At 37.0% G+C, this 14,973-nt stretch overlaps 2 protein-coding genes across 2 annotated transcripts; both read left to right on the top strand.

Annotated features, from left to right (window-relative positions):
• The first annotated feature begins 3,449 nt into the window (after nt 1–3,449).
• Nucleotides 3,450–4,418, top strand: LOC139899679 (uncharacterized). Its single transcript, XM_071882527.1, has one exon. The coding sequence runs from the start codon at nt 3,450–3,452 to the stop codon at nt 4,416–4,418; it is 969 nt and encodes a 322-aa protein (XP_071738628.1).
• Nucleotides 4,419–5,170: 752 nt separating this feature from the next.
• On the top strand, nt 5,171–7,052 carry LOC139899678 (uncharacterized). The gene is made up of 4 exons (XM_071882526.1): nt 5,171–5,379; nt 5,473–5,754; nt 5,930–6,132; nt 6,277–7,052. The coding sequence occupies exons 1-4, from the start codon at nt 5,171–5,173 to the stop codon at nt 7,050–7,052; spliced, it is 1,470 nt and encodes a 489-aa protein (XP_071738627.1).
• The last annotated feature ends 7,921 nt before the right edge of the window (nt 7,053–14,973 follow it).

Raw genomic sequence — 14,973 nt, 5'->3', positions numbered from 1 at the left:
AACTTACTTTACCCTTTTGTTTGATGATGATTGATGATGACCTTTAAGACCTAATTTACATACTTTTAAACCTATTGGGATGATTTACTGACTTAGTAATATTTGACTTAGGTTGAGGACTTTCCGGACCTACATACTTGCTTACTTCCCGACTCAACTTTACCACTACTTTACCACTGTGAGTTATAGCATCCCTTTTTACTTTAACTATTTTGAGAACTGAGAATACATGCGCATTTTACGTTTTACATACTAGGCACGAGTACTTAAACTTTATATATGTGTGGGTTATACAATGGCATAAACATTCCCTTTAACTCGGTAACGTTTAGTCATTGGTTTTTGAACCGGTGAACGCGAATCTTAGATATGGATCCATAGGGTTTGACATCCCCACTCGGGCTAGTAGTGCTAGCATTTAACGGGTGTTTAATACTTTGTAAACATACGCACTCGCCAAGTGTACTTTCAGGGGGTTATAAACGTTAAGTTAGTTACCAAGTGCCCACGGTTAAACATATACTTTACATACTGTTTTGAAACGCTCTTTGTAGCACTGAAATCTCGTGGCCTACCTTACATTACTGTTATACTTAAACTATAGCTCACCAACCTTTGTGTTGACATTTTTAAGCATGTTTTTCTCAGGTGCTTAAGGTTGCTTGCTTCCGCTGTTGTACTAGTCTTGCTGTAGACACCCGCTGCTTTAGAGATGTCACCGCATGAACATTTATCTTGCATTCATAAACATTATTACTTTTGAAACTATGATTTGTAATGACCTAAGGGTCACGCACTATTATCTTTGCTTCTATTCATAGAAGCATACTTTTGATGTAAAACATTAAACGTTAGTTATGACGTCACCTTTTACCATGAATGCAAACTTGTTATGAAAATGCATATAGTGTTTGACCTTGTAATGATCCTGTTGTTGATGGTCCGTACATGTTGATTTAGTACGGGGCGTCACACATTTTATGTTTTACGCTATGGACACAAGTACTTAAAATATATTCTACGTTGAGTTGTACCACTTTGCATATTTTTCCCTAATAGCTTGGTAACTAATATTTACATGTTGTAAGAACATGTAAGCGCGAATCCTATTGATAGATCTATCGGGTTTGACAACCCCAACCGGGCTATTCGCTCTAGTATCGTAAACGGTTGCATACTACTTCGTTTTTACTACACTTGGTACAGTGTAGGGAGATTTCATAATAAAGGGAATATGCCACATTAATGGTTAAGTATGGTTACCGAAGCACTCAATAACTTATAGAATATCTTTATTGAAATATTTGTAACTATGAAATCTTGTAGTCTATATTTATATCGATGCTAGCTTTAAACCTATATATCTCACCAACCTTTGTGTTGACTGTTTAAGCATGTTTATTCTCAGGTCCTTAAGAAAGTCTTCCGCTGTCGCATTATCTGAGAAAGCTTTACATGGAGTCTCATGCTTTTGTTTAAAAGAGGGTTGCATTCAATAAAACTTTGATCATGTATTATATTCGACTGTTATGTCACATTTGTAATATTTGAAAATCGATGTATCATGGGGATTATTTTGTAAATAATTGCCCATATGTTTGAAACTCGTATTATGTATAATAATGGTGTGCTTTTTATGAAACGAATGCAATATTTTCTAAAACGTATCATATAGAGGTCAATTACCTCGCTATGGGACCAATGAATAACGTACTGCGTTCATAGTAATATGGACGGGTTGTTTCACCGGGACACTCTGAACATGAACTCATCCAAGAGAAAAAGTCGTAACCCTAAGTTTATCGAAGTTAAGGGTGGGCTGACAAATCGTTACATTGCTAAAAAAAGTATCTTGTGTATTGTTAAAGAGTGGGGCTTGATTCCACAATTCCAGGAGCTATGCAGGGCAGAGGGCATGTTAAATTGTGACATCAAATACATTGGAGGACTTAGCATAATTCTCTTCTTTGGATCTACGGTTGAAGCTGAACAGATCCTCTCAAACAAGGATCATGGTATTCATAAATGGTGTTCTACCACAGAATTGCTAACTTACCCTTTCCCTAGTGTTAAATGGTTGGCTTGGATCGATATTAGAGGGGTGCCGGTTGGGTGCTGGAATGAAACCACCTTCAAGTCCATAGCAAGTTCGTGGAGGAATGTCTTAGATACTAATAACTGTTCGTTCTCAAATGACCATCAGAACCTGACGGTTGGTAGTGTTCTAATTCATGTTTTCGATGATGCTTTCATTGATGAAAGGATGAGAGTCAAATCAGGGGATATCATTTTCCGAGTGTATGTCAAGGAAAGATCTATATGTCCAGTCCAAGTCATATTCGATGATATTGTTGAAGATGGGGATATTGATGAGGATGAAAAGGAAGGAGATGAGTTTGTGGAGGATACTTTTTGCAACACAGATGATGAGGACGATTTGGATGATTTTTTATCTGAAGAAGAAGATTTTCTGGGAAATCCTAACCATCATCACCCCGAAATCAATCATGTTAATCCGATTAAATCGATGAATGATGTTCCTGGAGATAATTCTGGTGAAAGTGACGAAAAAAATGATCGAAACGGTGAGTGGGAAGACAAGGAGTCAGATTGCATGGGAATTGGGGACATGTTCCAAGAAAGAGATAATGATGGTGACTCGCCAAACGATAACAGCGATTCACTCCCCATAAACCCTAACCATAGCCCCAATTCCCCATGTAAGGCATGCAATTTAAATCCAGAATTTAATTCGTTCGGTAAGGAAGATTATTTGAGTCCAGAAAATAATTTAATTTCTTCAAATAGCGTGTTGGGCCCTAACTCATGTAAGCCCAATATTGTTAGCCCATCAAACTCAACATCTGGGTCGATGGTTAAAGAGACAAACGGGCCGAATGGAACTAGAGTGAGCTCACTTGCAGATAATCCAGTGACGTCAAATGAGATACCCAATATAGGAGATGGAGTCTTAAAGGAAAATCAAAATCGATTCCAGGTGAAAAAACCAAATCAATTGAAGAAGCAACCCCAATTGAAATCGAACGGTATCCAAAATCGCAAGAACGATTGCTGTTGGAGTAATATTAGGAGGTGGAAATCGTCGTCCAGGATGATGAACCTTAAGAATAGTACGAGAAAGGCAAAACCTGGAAATCCCCCTCTTCGGTCAAGATGCACTTCGTGTAATGCTAAGGCAGACTCAGGAAACTCTTCGATCAACTGTACCTCAGAGGTTGATTTACCTGCTTCAAACTCATTCAATTCGAATGGTGTTAAGGAGTATGGGAAGAAGCTAGGGCTTAAACGGAAGAAGAAACCCTCTTCTTTGTAAGTAGCTCCTGGTTTATTTTCGTTTTTTATTGTTTATCATGAAGATTCTATCCCTAAACATCAGAAGCTTTGGGTCGAGGAAAAAAGGTGATAAGTATAGTTGGGTGAAAAAACTAATGATAAAGGAAAAACCGTATTTTGTGGTACTTCAAAAAACAAAACTAAACCTCATCGACTTTTCGTGGGTAAGTAAATTGTGGGGATCAGATGACTGTAATTTCATTCAAAAACCGAAAATTGGGAAGTCTGGAGGGCAATTGCTTATTTGGGATGAAAATTTATTCGAGGCAGAGACGGTGGATGATATTGAATGTGGGATTGGGATCAGGGGTACTTGGAAAAACCTTGGGTGTAAGTTCAACCTTATGAATATTTATGGTCCTCAAGATGATGTAAAGAAGCAGAAACTGTGGGATTCTGTATCTCGTCTAGTCTCGGGTGGTGATGAGGCTTGGGTTTTATGTGAGGATTTTAACGAAGTTCGGGATCACTCGGAAAGATTCAATTGCGAGTTCATTGATTATAGGGCGAAGTGGTTCAATGAATTTATTGAAAACAATAGGTTGATCGACATTCCTATGGGGGGCAGGAATTTTACGAGGGTGAGCGACGACGGACTTAAATATAGTAAACTTGATCTGTTTCTCACAAACGACAAGTTCATCTCTATTTGGAGAGACTTGACCGCAATGGTGCTGGATCGACACTTATCAGACCACTGCCCGATAATTCTTAAAGACGATGAGCGTAACTTTGGTCCGAAACCGTTTAAAGTTTTTGACATTTGGTTTAGCGAAGATGATGTGGTGGAGGTTATTTCAAAGGCTTGGGACACGAGTGTGGTGGGTGGTAGTAGAAAAGATAGCTTATTCAAAAACAAATTAAAAAACGTGAAGATGGATCTTAAAGATTGGAGTAAGAATAAGTTCCATCACATAGACGGGGAGATAGAGCAACATATGTCGATTGCTAACGGATTAGAGCAGCAAGCTGAGGTTCGAGTTTTGAATGAGGATGAACTAAAATTGTGGAGGGAAGCTAGAAAGAAGTGGTTCGAGAAGGAAAACATCAAATCTAATATGTAAAAGCAAAAGGCACGTATCAAGTGGGTTATGGACGGAGATGAAAATACAAAGTTCTTTCATTCGATGATTAGGAGAAGGATCAACACCAACATGATTAGAGGTCTTATGATCAACGGGGTGTGGAATGATCGACCAGATGACATCAAAGCCGAAATATTTAGCTGCTTCAAGAGTAGATTCGAGGAACCGTATGTGGAGAGGCCTAGCCTTGATGATCTCTGTTACAATGTTCTAACTGAGGCTGAAGCATGTAATTTAGGGGGAACTTTTGATGAGAAAGAAATTCATGATGCAGTTCTTGATTGTGAAAGTTCGAAAGCCCCGGGTCCCGATGGCTTCAATCTTAGATTTTACAAGAAGTTTTGGGATATTATAAAGATTGATCTTGTAAATGCTATATCGTGGTTTTGGGAAACGGGCGAGTTCTCGAAAGGATGTAATGCTTCTTTTATCACTCTAATCCCTAAAAAGAACGACCCATTGAAACTTGGTGACTATCGTCCTATCAGTCTCATAGGTAGCTACTAAAAAATTATTGCAAAAATTCTCTCGAATCGTTTGAAAAAGTCATTCCGAATCTTGTGGGCCCGGAGCAAAGTGCATTCCTCAAAGGTAGATTTATATTGGATGGGGCGCTAATTATGAACGAATGCATCGACTTTCTCAAAACAAAGAAACATAAAGGGATCATTTTTAAGGTTGATTTTGAGAAAGCCTTTGATTGCATTAATTAGGAATTTTTGATGGAGGTAATGAAGAGTATGGGGTTCGGGTGTAAATGGCGTAGATGGATCTTATCTTGTCTTAGTTCGGCATCCGTTTCAATTCTTGTTAACGGGTCACCGACAAATGAATTCACACTAGGAAGAGGCGTTAGACAAGGTGATCCGTTGTCTCCTTTCCTTTTTATTCTTGTGGCGGAAGGCTTGAATATCCTTACGAAAGAGGCCATTGATAGAGGGTAATTCAAAGGGATTGAGGTTGGTCATGATAAAGTCCCCGTCTCACACTTACAATATGCAGATGACACTATTTTCATTGGAGAGTGGTCTAGGGCGAATGCGTTAAGTCTTCAAAATCTTCTTAAATGTTTCGAATTAGCTTCGGGATTAAAGATTAATTTTCAAAAAAGTTGCTTATTTGGTGTTGGGGTAAATTCGGATGAAGTGAACATTATGGCATCTCGAATGTGGTGCCAAGTGGGGTCATTTCCATTTACGTATCTCGGGTTACCTATTGGATCTAAAATGAAGAAGGCAAATGATTGGATACCGGTTATTGAGAAGTTTAAGAATAGATTGTCAAATTGGATTGGATGTCCTTTGGAGGAAGATTGGTTCTAATTAGATCGGTCCTCTCGAGTCTCCCATTGTATTTTTTTCTCACTCTATCGTGCCAGCTCGAGTGTTCTAAAAAATTAGAGAGTGTGAGAAGATCATTTTTTTGGGGCGGGGGGGATCGGGTTCTAAAATTGCGTAGGTTAAATGGAAAAATGTACTTAAACCTTTTAGGGATGGGGGGTTAAATATCGGGTCTCTACATTCTAAAAACCTTGCCCTTTTGGGTAAATGGTGGTGGAGGTTTAAAACCGAAACCAATGCCCTTTGGGTCAAGGTCATCCATAGCATCTATGGCTCTAACGGTGGTCTAGATGTGGAGAGTGAACTTCCTCACTCTTCATATCTTGGTACGTGGCGTAACATCATTATTGCAGGTAACTCAATTGAAGAATATAACATTAACTTCAAAAGCTCCTTCTCAAAAAAAATTGGGGATGGTGCTTCAACTGTTTTTTGGAAGGAGGTTTGAGTTGGTGGTTCAAGATTATGTGACCGGTTTCCAAGATTATTTCGTCTAGAGGTGGATCAAGCTGCGGCTGTTGTGGATAGACTAGCCTTCGATGGTCAGAACCTGATCTTCAATTGGTGCTGGTCGCGTGCTCCAAGTAGAAGGGCAGAGACAGAATTGGCGGGCCTATCTGAACTTTTGGCCCATGTTAAATTGGATCGGACGGTTCCTGACTCATGGGCCTGGCTTCTTTCTGATTCGCACAGGTTCTCGGTCAAAGAGCTTTCAGGTATTATTGATCATGCTTTTCTCCTTTCACATCATTATTTTCCTGAAACGTTGAGGAATTCACTTGTCCCTAAGAAATTAGAAATCTTCGTTTGTCGACTCATATTAAAGAGAATTCCGGTTCAGGTCGAACTCGATAAAAAAGGGATCGATCTACATAGTATGAGGTGCCCAATTTGTGATGATGATCTTGAATCAATTGAACACACCTTTTTATTTTGTTCGAATGCGATGGACATTTGGTCTAGAGTATATAATTGGTGGGGGATAGGAAACTTCTCAAATTTTGGCATCAACGAGATTCTTCGAGGTAATACATCAAATGTTGCAACTTCGAACTTTGGTGGGAAGATTTGGCAAGCAATCGAGTGGATTTGCGTGTATTATATTTGGAAGATCCGGAACGACAAGGTATTCCACGGGAAAACATGGAGTATTCCGGTCGCTTTAAGTGAAATCCAAATCAAGTCATTTGAGTGGGTCGGGCATAGGGCAAAGAAAAAGAAGTTCGATTGGCTAACATGGTTGAACGATCCAAGAATCTACCTCACTTCATAGTTCGTGCAGTATTATTTCGTGTTTTAGTCTTTTGTCTGTAGTGTTACGTTGCATTCTTAGCAACACACTCCTGGACTGTAAATTTGTGTAGCAGTAGGTTCGTGAACATGTCTTCCTTATGTTGATGTATTGTATCGAATTATTGTGTTTTAATAAAGTTTGCTTTTCAAAAAAAAAAAAAAAAAAAAAAAAAAAAAAAAAAAAAAAACTATAGTTTGAAATATACTTTAGGGACGAATTTTGTTACTCAAAAGTGTTTATCATATCTTGTCGTTTGTAGTTGACACTTGGCGAAAATAAGTGATATGTTTACGTTTCTATTACATCGATTTATAAACAAATTTAATTAATTTTAACAATCTTTAATAATCTATTAGATTAGATTAGAATTTAAATGCGTTTATTAATTAATAAAATTATTTAATATTATTCCTCATGTATATCATTTTCATGCCGTTCAAATATATATATGTTATAATTCAGTAAGCTTATAACTACCTTTAATGGTTATAAGAACAAGGAGAGAAAAAGAGAGAAGAAAGAGAGAAGAAATATTGATAGTGATATTTCAAGAGAAATGGTACACCTTAAATGGTTACCATACATGTCTATTTATAGTATAAAATATTACTATGCAAGAAATATAATAATAATAAAATTAACATCCAATCTAGATATTTTATAACACAATCTAGATATTTTATAACACTCCCCCTTGGATGACAATTTTATTAGAGAATAACTAGTACTGCCTCGTTAAAAACCTTGCTAAAGAAAACTCATTGGGATAAAACTTTAGCTAAGGGAAAAAGAGTGCAGCATAAAGTTGACTCCCCCTCAAGTAGGCAACGCCTGAGTTGTTACATCTTCTGAACATGCCTCATGCCAATATTATGAACGTGTGTTCTGAAAATAGCAGTTAGAAGTGCTTTGGTATAAAGATCAGCAGAGTTGTTGATTGAACGTATCTCATTTTAATCTGGTTGTCTTTTATGATATCTTGAGTATATGAGAAAAATCTGAGGTTTTCATCTGAAACTGTATCATCTAAATCTTTTATGTACAAGTTTGGCCCTCGTGATTTGTCTACAGTCTCCTTCATGGTTTGTTCAAACCGTTGTTTCAGTTCCTATTCCCTTTCAGTCTTTTTCTGAGCCTTACTGTCATAACCCGTCCTTAACCATAAGAACGTGTTAGATAACGTATGATTTCATTGCGAGGTATTGACCTCTATATGCGACATTTTTAAAAAAGGAAAACTGCATATATTATACATTACAAACCAAACCATTATTTTTGTTACAAGCTTTAGACAATAAAAAGATGATTATCGTTTAACGATAATCTTCGACTTACAAACTTTACAAATGATAATAACAACACGATTTCTAGCATATTTTACAACACACGTCCTCGGATATGCAGTTTTATTTTTGACACAAATATGAGTACGCATGATCCTGCTTAGATTCAACATAATGCAGCGGAAGCTTTAATTATCACCTGAGAATAAACATGTTTAAAAACGTCAACATAAAGTTGGTGAGATATAGGTTTAGTGCGCAGCAATATATATATATAGACCACAAGATTTCGTATATAAACATTTCAATAAAAATATTCTAAGTGATTGAGCACTTGGTAACCATACTTAACATTTTCACGTCGCATATTCCCTTTAATATGAAATCTTACTACACCGTACCAAGTGTAGTCTCAAAACGAAGTACTGTGCAACCGTTGAATACTGGTCGTCCAGTCCGATTGGGGTTGTCAGGCCCGATAGATCTATCAACAGGATTCGCGTTTACAATACCGCTGTAAATATTAGTTACCAAGCTACAGGGAAGTATGCCAGTGGTACAACTCAACGTAGAATATATTTTTCAGTTACTTGTGTCCATAATGTAAAACATAAAATACATGTATTCTCATCCCGAAATATTTAGAGTTTAAAAGTGGGACTATATACTCACTCTTGTCTTGATGATATATATATTTTGACTCGGTCTTCCGGTTGATATCACGAACCTATCCATATATAATATATCAATATGTTTTCATTTTAAAACAAACGTTATATATATATATACTTGTTATACTTTTAATACTTAGAATAATTCCTTAGTCCGTAGTTAGCATTTCTTTGTTAGTAACTCAATTTTAATGGTTCATTTTTAGATGTTTAATATACCCGCAATGAAATAAATAAAACCCCCAACGAAATCAATAAAACCCCATCGTATATGTATTGGTCGAGATTAATCTTGACCCATGGTACCGGTGTTGTCAAATGACGTGTTGCGTACATAAAGTACCGGTGTTGTCAAATGACGTGTTGCGTACAATCATGGGATCTTATGATTAATCTTCTCGTGTTGTTTACGGGTGATCCTGAACCATATAAAATTGAATTATAAGTACATATATATAAAATATCATGTTATCTTAGAAATATGTGATTTATATCATTTTTTTCCAATTGATCCCGTAGTTGAAATGATCTAGGATAACCAATTTTGTTTCGGTCATAGTTTCTTCGTTACAAATCCGTTTTCGTTGATTCAAATTGCCATCTTCTTGGATCGAGTTCTTCTTTAAGACTATGAACTGTAAATACCTTGGTTTGTATTCAAAATCATACGGCATAAGTGAAACATTAGTGAAACATATGAAGTTAAACATTTTTGTTACAACAAAATCATTTAATGACCATTTTTCTAAAAATACTTATACTTTGAAAAACCAAGTTTTACCTTGTTAAATTAGCATATACATAAGTTATATTACAGGTCTTGAAGTATTTTAAAAGTTAAGTTAGAAGGATCTATTTAGTTTGCAAACAAGTTTGAAAACATTCAAACTATGTTCTTGTTGTTAAACTTTTGTACCACAAAATAAGATAGCTATATATATATGAATTGAATAAGATTATGAACATAGATTCTACCTCAAGTTCCTTGGATAAGTTTGCTGTAAAAGAGGAGTAAGAAGCTAGAATCAAAAGGGTGATAGAAGTGGATGAAAGATTGGAAGTAAGTTGGTGTTCTTGGAAGGTTTTCTTGAAGTGTTTTTGTAAGAGTTTTCTTATGGTGTTTTAGTATGGTTTTTGAAGCTAGATCTTTATGGAATTTTGCTGGGTTGTTATGGAGTTTAGAGAGTAAGAAAGAGTGTGTGTTTTTAGTTAAGAGATTGAAGTAAAAATGAATCAAAAATGATGATACATATATACTCCTAAAAATGTGATCTTTAAGGATAACATGACAAAATTCTAGTTTGTATTTTTGTAATTAGTCTTGCAATGATTCAAAAGTAATTACCTAGCTCTAAGGGCATGAATAATGGCTGGTTAGGTGGTGATTTTGATGTGTATTTACTATTAGTAAATACGTATAGGAGCTAGGTATGATACGAGTACAAATACTCTAGGTATACGTATAGAAATTTTGTGAAAAATGAAATGAGGATTCAAATATAGCTATCTTTTGTGAATACACTTATATGGTTTTATGTATTTAAGTTCTTTAAAAGTAATTAAATACATTACTTATACAATATATGTATAACATTATAAGTCTTAAGTATATATGTCAAATAACGTTACGTATTGTTATCGTTTTGAAAACTTAAGTTAGTAGTTTCAAAATACACATATAACTTGTTGTTATTAATATAAAATGAGGTATTAAATCATTCTTTAATCATGTTAAATATGTATATATACATATATATACACAGACGTATAATTATCATATATTGTATAGTTCGTGATATCATCGGTCAAACTAGACGGTCAAACGTTGTATAAAACTCTTTTCGGAAATATAAGTCTCAACAATTTGGATTACTTATCATGTTGGTAAGGTTTAATTTATGTAAATATCAATCTTATAAGTATAGAACGATCGAAAAAGTGCGGGTCGTTACATTACCTCCCCGTTAAATAAATTTCGTCCCGAAATTTTAAAATTGTACCTATTTTGCGTTATCGAGAAACAAGTGCGGATACTTTCGTTTCATCTGATCCTCGCGTTCCCAAGTAAACTCGGGACCTCTTCTAGCATTCCAACGAACCTTAACAATCGGTATATTACTCTGTTTGAGCTGTTTAACTTCACGGTCCATGATTTCGATTGGTTCTTCGACGAATTGTAGTTTCTCGTCGACATGGATTTCTTCAAGAGGAATGGTGAGGTCTTCCTTTGCAAGACACTTCTTAAGGTTCGAGACATGAAAGGTATTATGTATTCCGGCGAGTTGTTGCGGTAACTCGAGTCGATAAGCTACCGGTCCAATGCGTTCGATAATCTTGAACGGACCTACATATCTTGGGTTCAATTTACCCCTTTTGCCGAAACGTATCACACCTTTCCAAGGTGACACCTTTAGCATAACCATGTCCCCGACCTGAAACTCTAATGGTTTCCTTCGAACATCGGCGTAGCTCTTTTGGCGACTACGGGCTGTTTTCAATCTCTCCTTGATTTGCACTATCTTCTCGGTCGTTTCGTGTATGATCTCGGGACCAGTTAATTGTCGATCTCCTACTTCATTCCAACAGATAGGAGATCTACACTTCCTTCCGTACAATGCTTCGAATGGCGCAGCTCCAATGCTCGCATGATAACTATTATTATACGAGAATTCTGCTAACGGTAGATATTTATCCCATCCGTTTCCAAAATCGATTACACATGCCCTGAGCATGTCTTCGAGAGTCTGAATCGTTCTCTCACTCTGTCCATCGGTTTGTGGATGATATGCGGTACTCATATCCAAACGAGTTCCTAGTGCCTCCTGTAGTGATTGCCAGAATTTTGAGGTAAATCTACTATCACGATCGGATATAATGGAAATAGGTATTCCATGCCTTGAAACAACTTCCTTTATATACAATCGTAATAGTTTCTCCATTCTATCTGTTTCCTTTATAGGCAAGAAATGTGCAGATTTGGTAAGACGATCAACAATTACCCAAATGGTGTCGTATCCCCAGGCAGTCTTTGGTAACTTCGTGATGAAATCCATGGTGATACCATCCCATTTCCATTCTGGAATTTCTGGTTGTTGAAGTAACCCTGACGGCTTCTGGTGTTCTGCTTTGACTTTGGAACAAGTTAAACATTCCCCAACATATGTTGCAACGTCTGTCTTCAAATTAGGCCACCAATAATGCGTCTTAAGATCTTGGTACATCTTTCCAACTCCAGGATGTATCGAATATCTTGTCTTATGTGCCTCGTTCAATATCAACTTCCTTAATCCACCCAACTTCGGTACCCAAATACGATTTGCAAAATATCGAATTCCATCTTCCCGCATAACGAGTTGCTTCTCATACTTCTTCATTATTTCATTTCCTATATTTTCTTTAGTAAGTGCTTCTCGTTGAACTTCTTTGATTTGTGAGTTGAGATTCATGCGAATTTTTATGTTCATCGCTCGTACTCGAATTGGTTCTCGTTCCTTTCTGCTTAGAGCGTCGGCCACCACGTTCGCTTTCCCGGGATGATAACGAATTTCACAATCATAGTCATTTATTAACTCAACCCACCTACGTTGCCTCATGTTCAATTGTTTCTGATCAAAAATATGTTGAAGGCTTTTATGATCAGTAAACACAGTGAATTTAACCCCATACAAGTAGTGTCTCTACATCTTCAATGCAAACACGACTGCTCCCAATTCTAGATCATGCGTCGTATAATTTCGCTCGTGAATCTTCAATTGTCGGGATGCGTATGCAATAACTTTCTTTCGTTGCATAAGAACACAACCAAAACCTTGTCGCGAAGCGTCACAATATATTTCAAAATCATCGTTCCCTTCTGGTAACGATAAAATAGGCGCCGTAGTTAACTTCTTCTTCAGTATTTGAAATGCGTTCTCCTGCTCCGAGGTCCATTCATATTTCTTCCCTTTTTGCGTTAATGCTGTCAACGGCTTAGCTATTCGGGAAAAATCTTGAATAAACCTTCTATAATAACCGGCTAAACCCAAAAATTGGCGTATCTGCATTGGTGTCTTAGGAGTCTCCCATTTTTCAATGGCTTCAATTTTTGCTGGATCAACCTGAATTCCTTTGCTACTAACAACGTGGCCAAGAAATTGTACTTCTTTCAACCAGAAAGCACACTTAGAAAATTTAGCATAAAGTTGTTCTTTTCTCAACAACTCCAGTATCAACCTTAAATGCTCTTCATGCTCTTGCTCACTCTTGGAATAGATAAGAATATCATCAATGAAAACGATAACAAACTTATCTAAATACGGACTACAAACTCGATTCATGAGGTCCATGAATACAGCTGGCGCATTCGTCAATCCAAACGGCATAACCAAAAATTCGTAATGACCATAACGTGTCCGAAAAGCAGTTTTCGGAATATCCTCTTCTTTGACGCGTAGTTGATGATAGCCCGATCTTAAGTCGATTTTTGAATAAACACATGATCCTTGCAATTGATCAAATAAGTCATCAATTCTCGGTAGTGGATACCGATTCTTGATAGTTAACTTATTTAATTCACGATAGTCTATACACATCCTAAAAGATCCATCTTTCTTCTTAACAAACAAAATTGGAGCTCCCCACGGTGAAGTACTCGGTCGTATGAATCCACGGTCCAGTAATTCTTTTAACTGACTTTGAAGTTCTTTTAACTCGGACGGTGCAAGTCTATATGGAGCACGAGCCACTGGTGCAGCTCCTGGTACTAAATCTATTTGAAATTCTACCGATCTAAATGGAGGTAATCCCGGCAATTCTTCCGGAAAAACTTCAGGAAAATCTCTTGCCACAGGCACGTCGTTGATGCACTTTTCTTTCTTTTCGACTTTATTAACATGTGCTAAAATAGCGTAACATCCCTTTTCTAAACACTTCTTGGCTTTCAAACAGCTAATGAGTTTTAGCTTTGAATTACCCTTCTCTCCATAAATCATCACTGGCATTTTATCCTTACCAGGAATACGAATTGCCTTCTTGGCACAAACAACTTCCGCTCCTATTTTGGACATCCAGTCCATGCCGACTATTACATCAAAACCTCCTAATTCTACGGGTATTAAGTCGATTTTAAACGTTTCTCCAGCTAAATTTATTTCACAATCACGACAAATTTTATCGGCTTTAATTAGCTTACCATTAGCTAACTCAATCAAGTACTTAGCATCTAGAGGTAATGATGAACAATTCAATTTAGTGTAAAAATTTATACACACGTAACTTCTATCGGCGCCAGTATCAAATAAAATAGATGCTGATAAGTTATTAATGGTAAACGTACCCGTAACAAGCTCCGGGTCTTCTCGTGCCTCTCTAGCATTAATAACAAACGCTCTTCCACGTGCAGGTCCGCCATTCTGATTCGGGCACTGACTCTTATAGTGACCTTGTTTTCCACAACCAAAACAAGTAATGGTAGCCAAAGCAGTTCTATTTGCGTTGGTGGCAGGAGTCTTGTTGCCATTTGTAACGAGAGCCTTACAATCTTCCGCAAGATGACCTTGTCGATTACACTTGGTGCATAACACACTACAGTAACCAAAGTGATGTTTGTGGCAACGGTTGCATAAAGGATTTTGTCCTTTATAACCAAAGCTTAAACCACTACCCGCACCTTGCGTGTTTTCTTGTTTCTTAAAAGATTGTTGTTGGTTACCTCGATCATAATTTCCATTCCACTTTCTTTTGTTACCTGATACCTTCACATCAGTATTGGATACTTTCTTATCCATGATGACCTGATCCATTAGCTCGTTTGCCATGGTTATAGCTTCATGAATTGTCTTAGGTTTCGATGCTGTAACATTTGCCTTGACCTTTTTGGGCAAACCAGCTTTGTACATTTCAATCTTCCGTTCTTCGGTTGGAACCAATTCAGGACATAGCAAAACTAATTCCATGAATCGCTGGTTG

The sequence above is a fragment of the Rutidosis leptorrhynchoides genome, chromosome 3 (genome assembly GCF_046630445.1).
Source record: "Rutidosis leptorrhynchoides isolate AG116_Rl617_1_P2 chromosome 3, CSIRO_AGI_Rlap_v1, whole genome shotgun sequence".
Taxonomy (NCBI): domain Eukaryota; kingdom Viridiplantae; phylum Streptophyta; class Magnoliopsida; order Asterales; family Asteraceae; genus Rutidosis; species Rutidosis leptorrhynchoides.
This window is presented reverse-complemented; position numbering and strand designations above follow the sequence as displayed.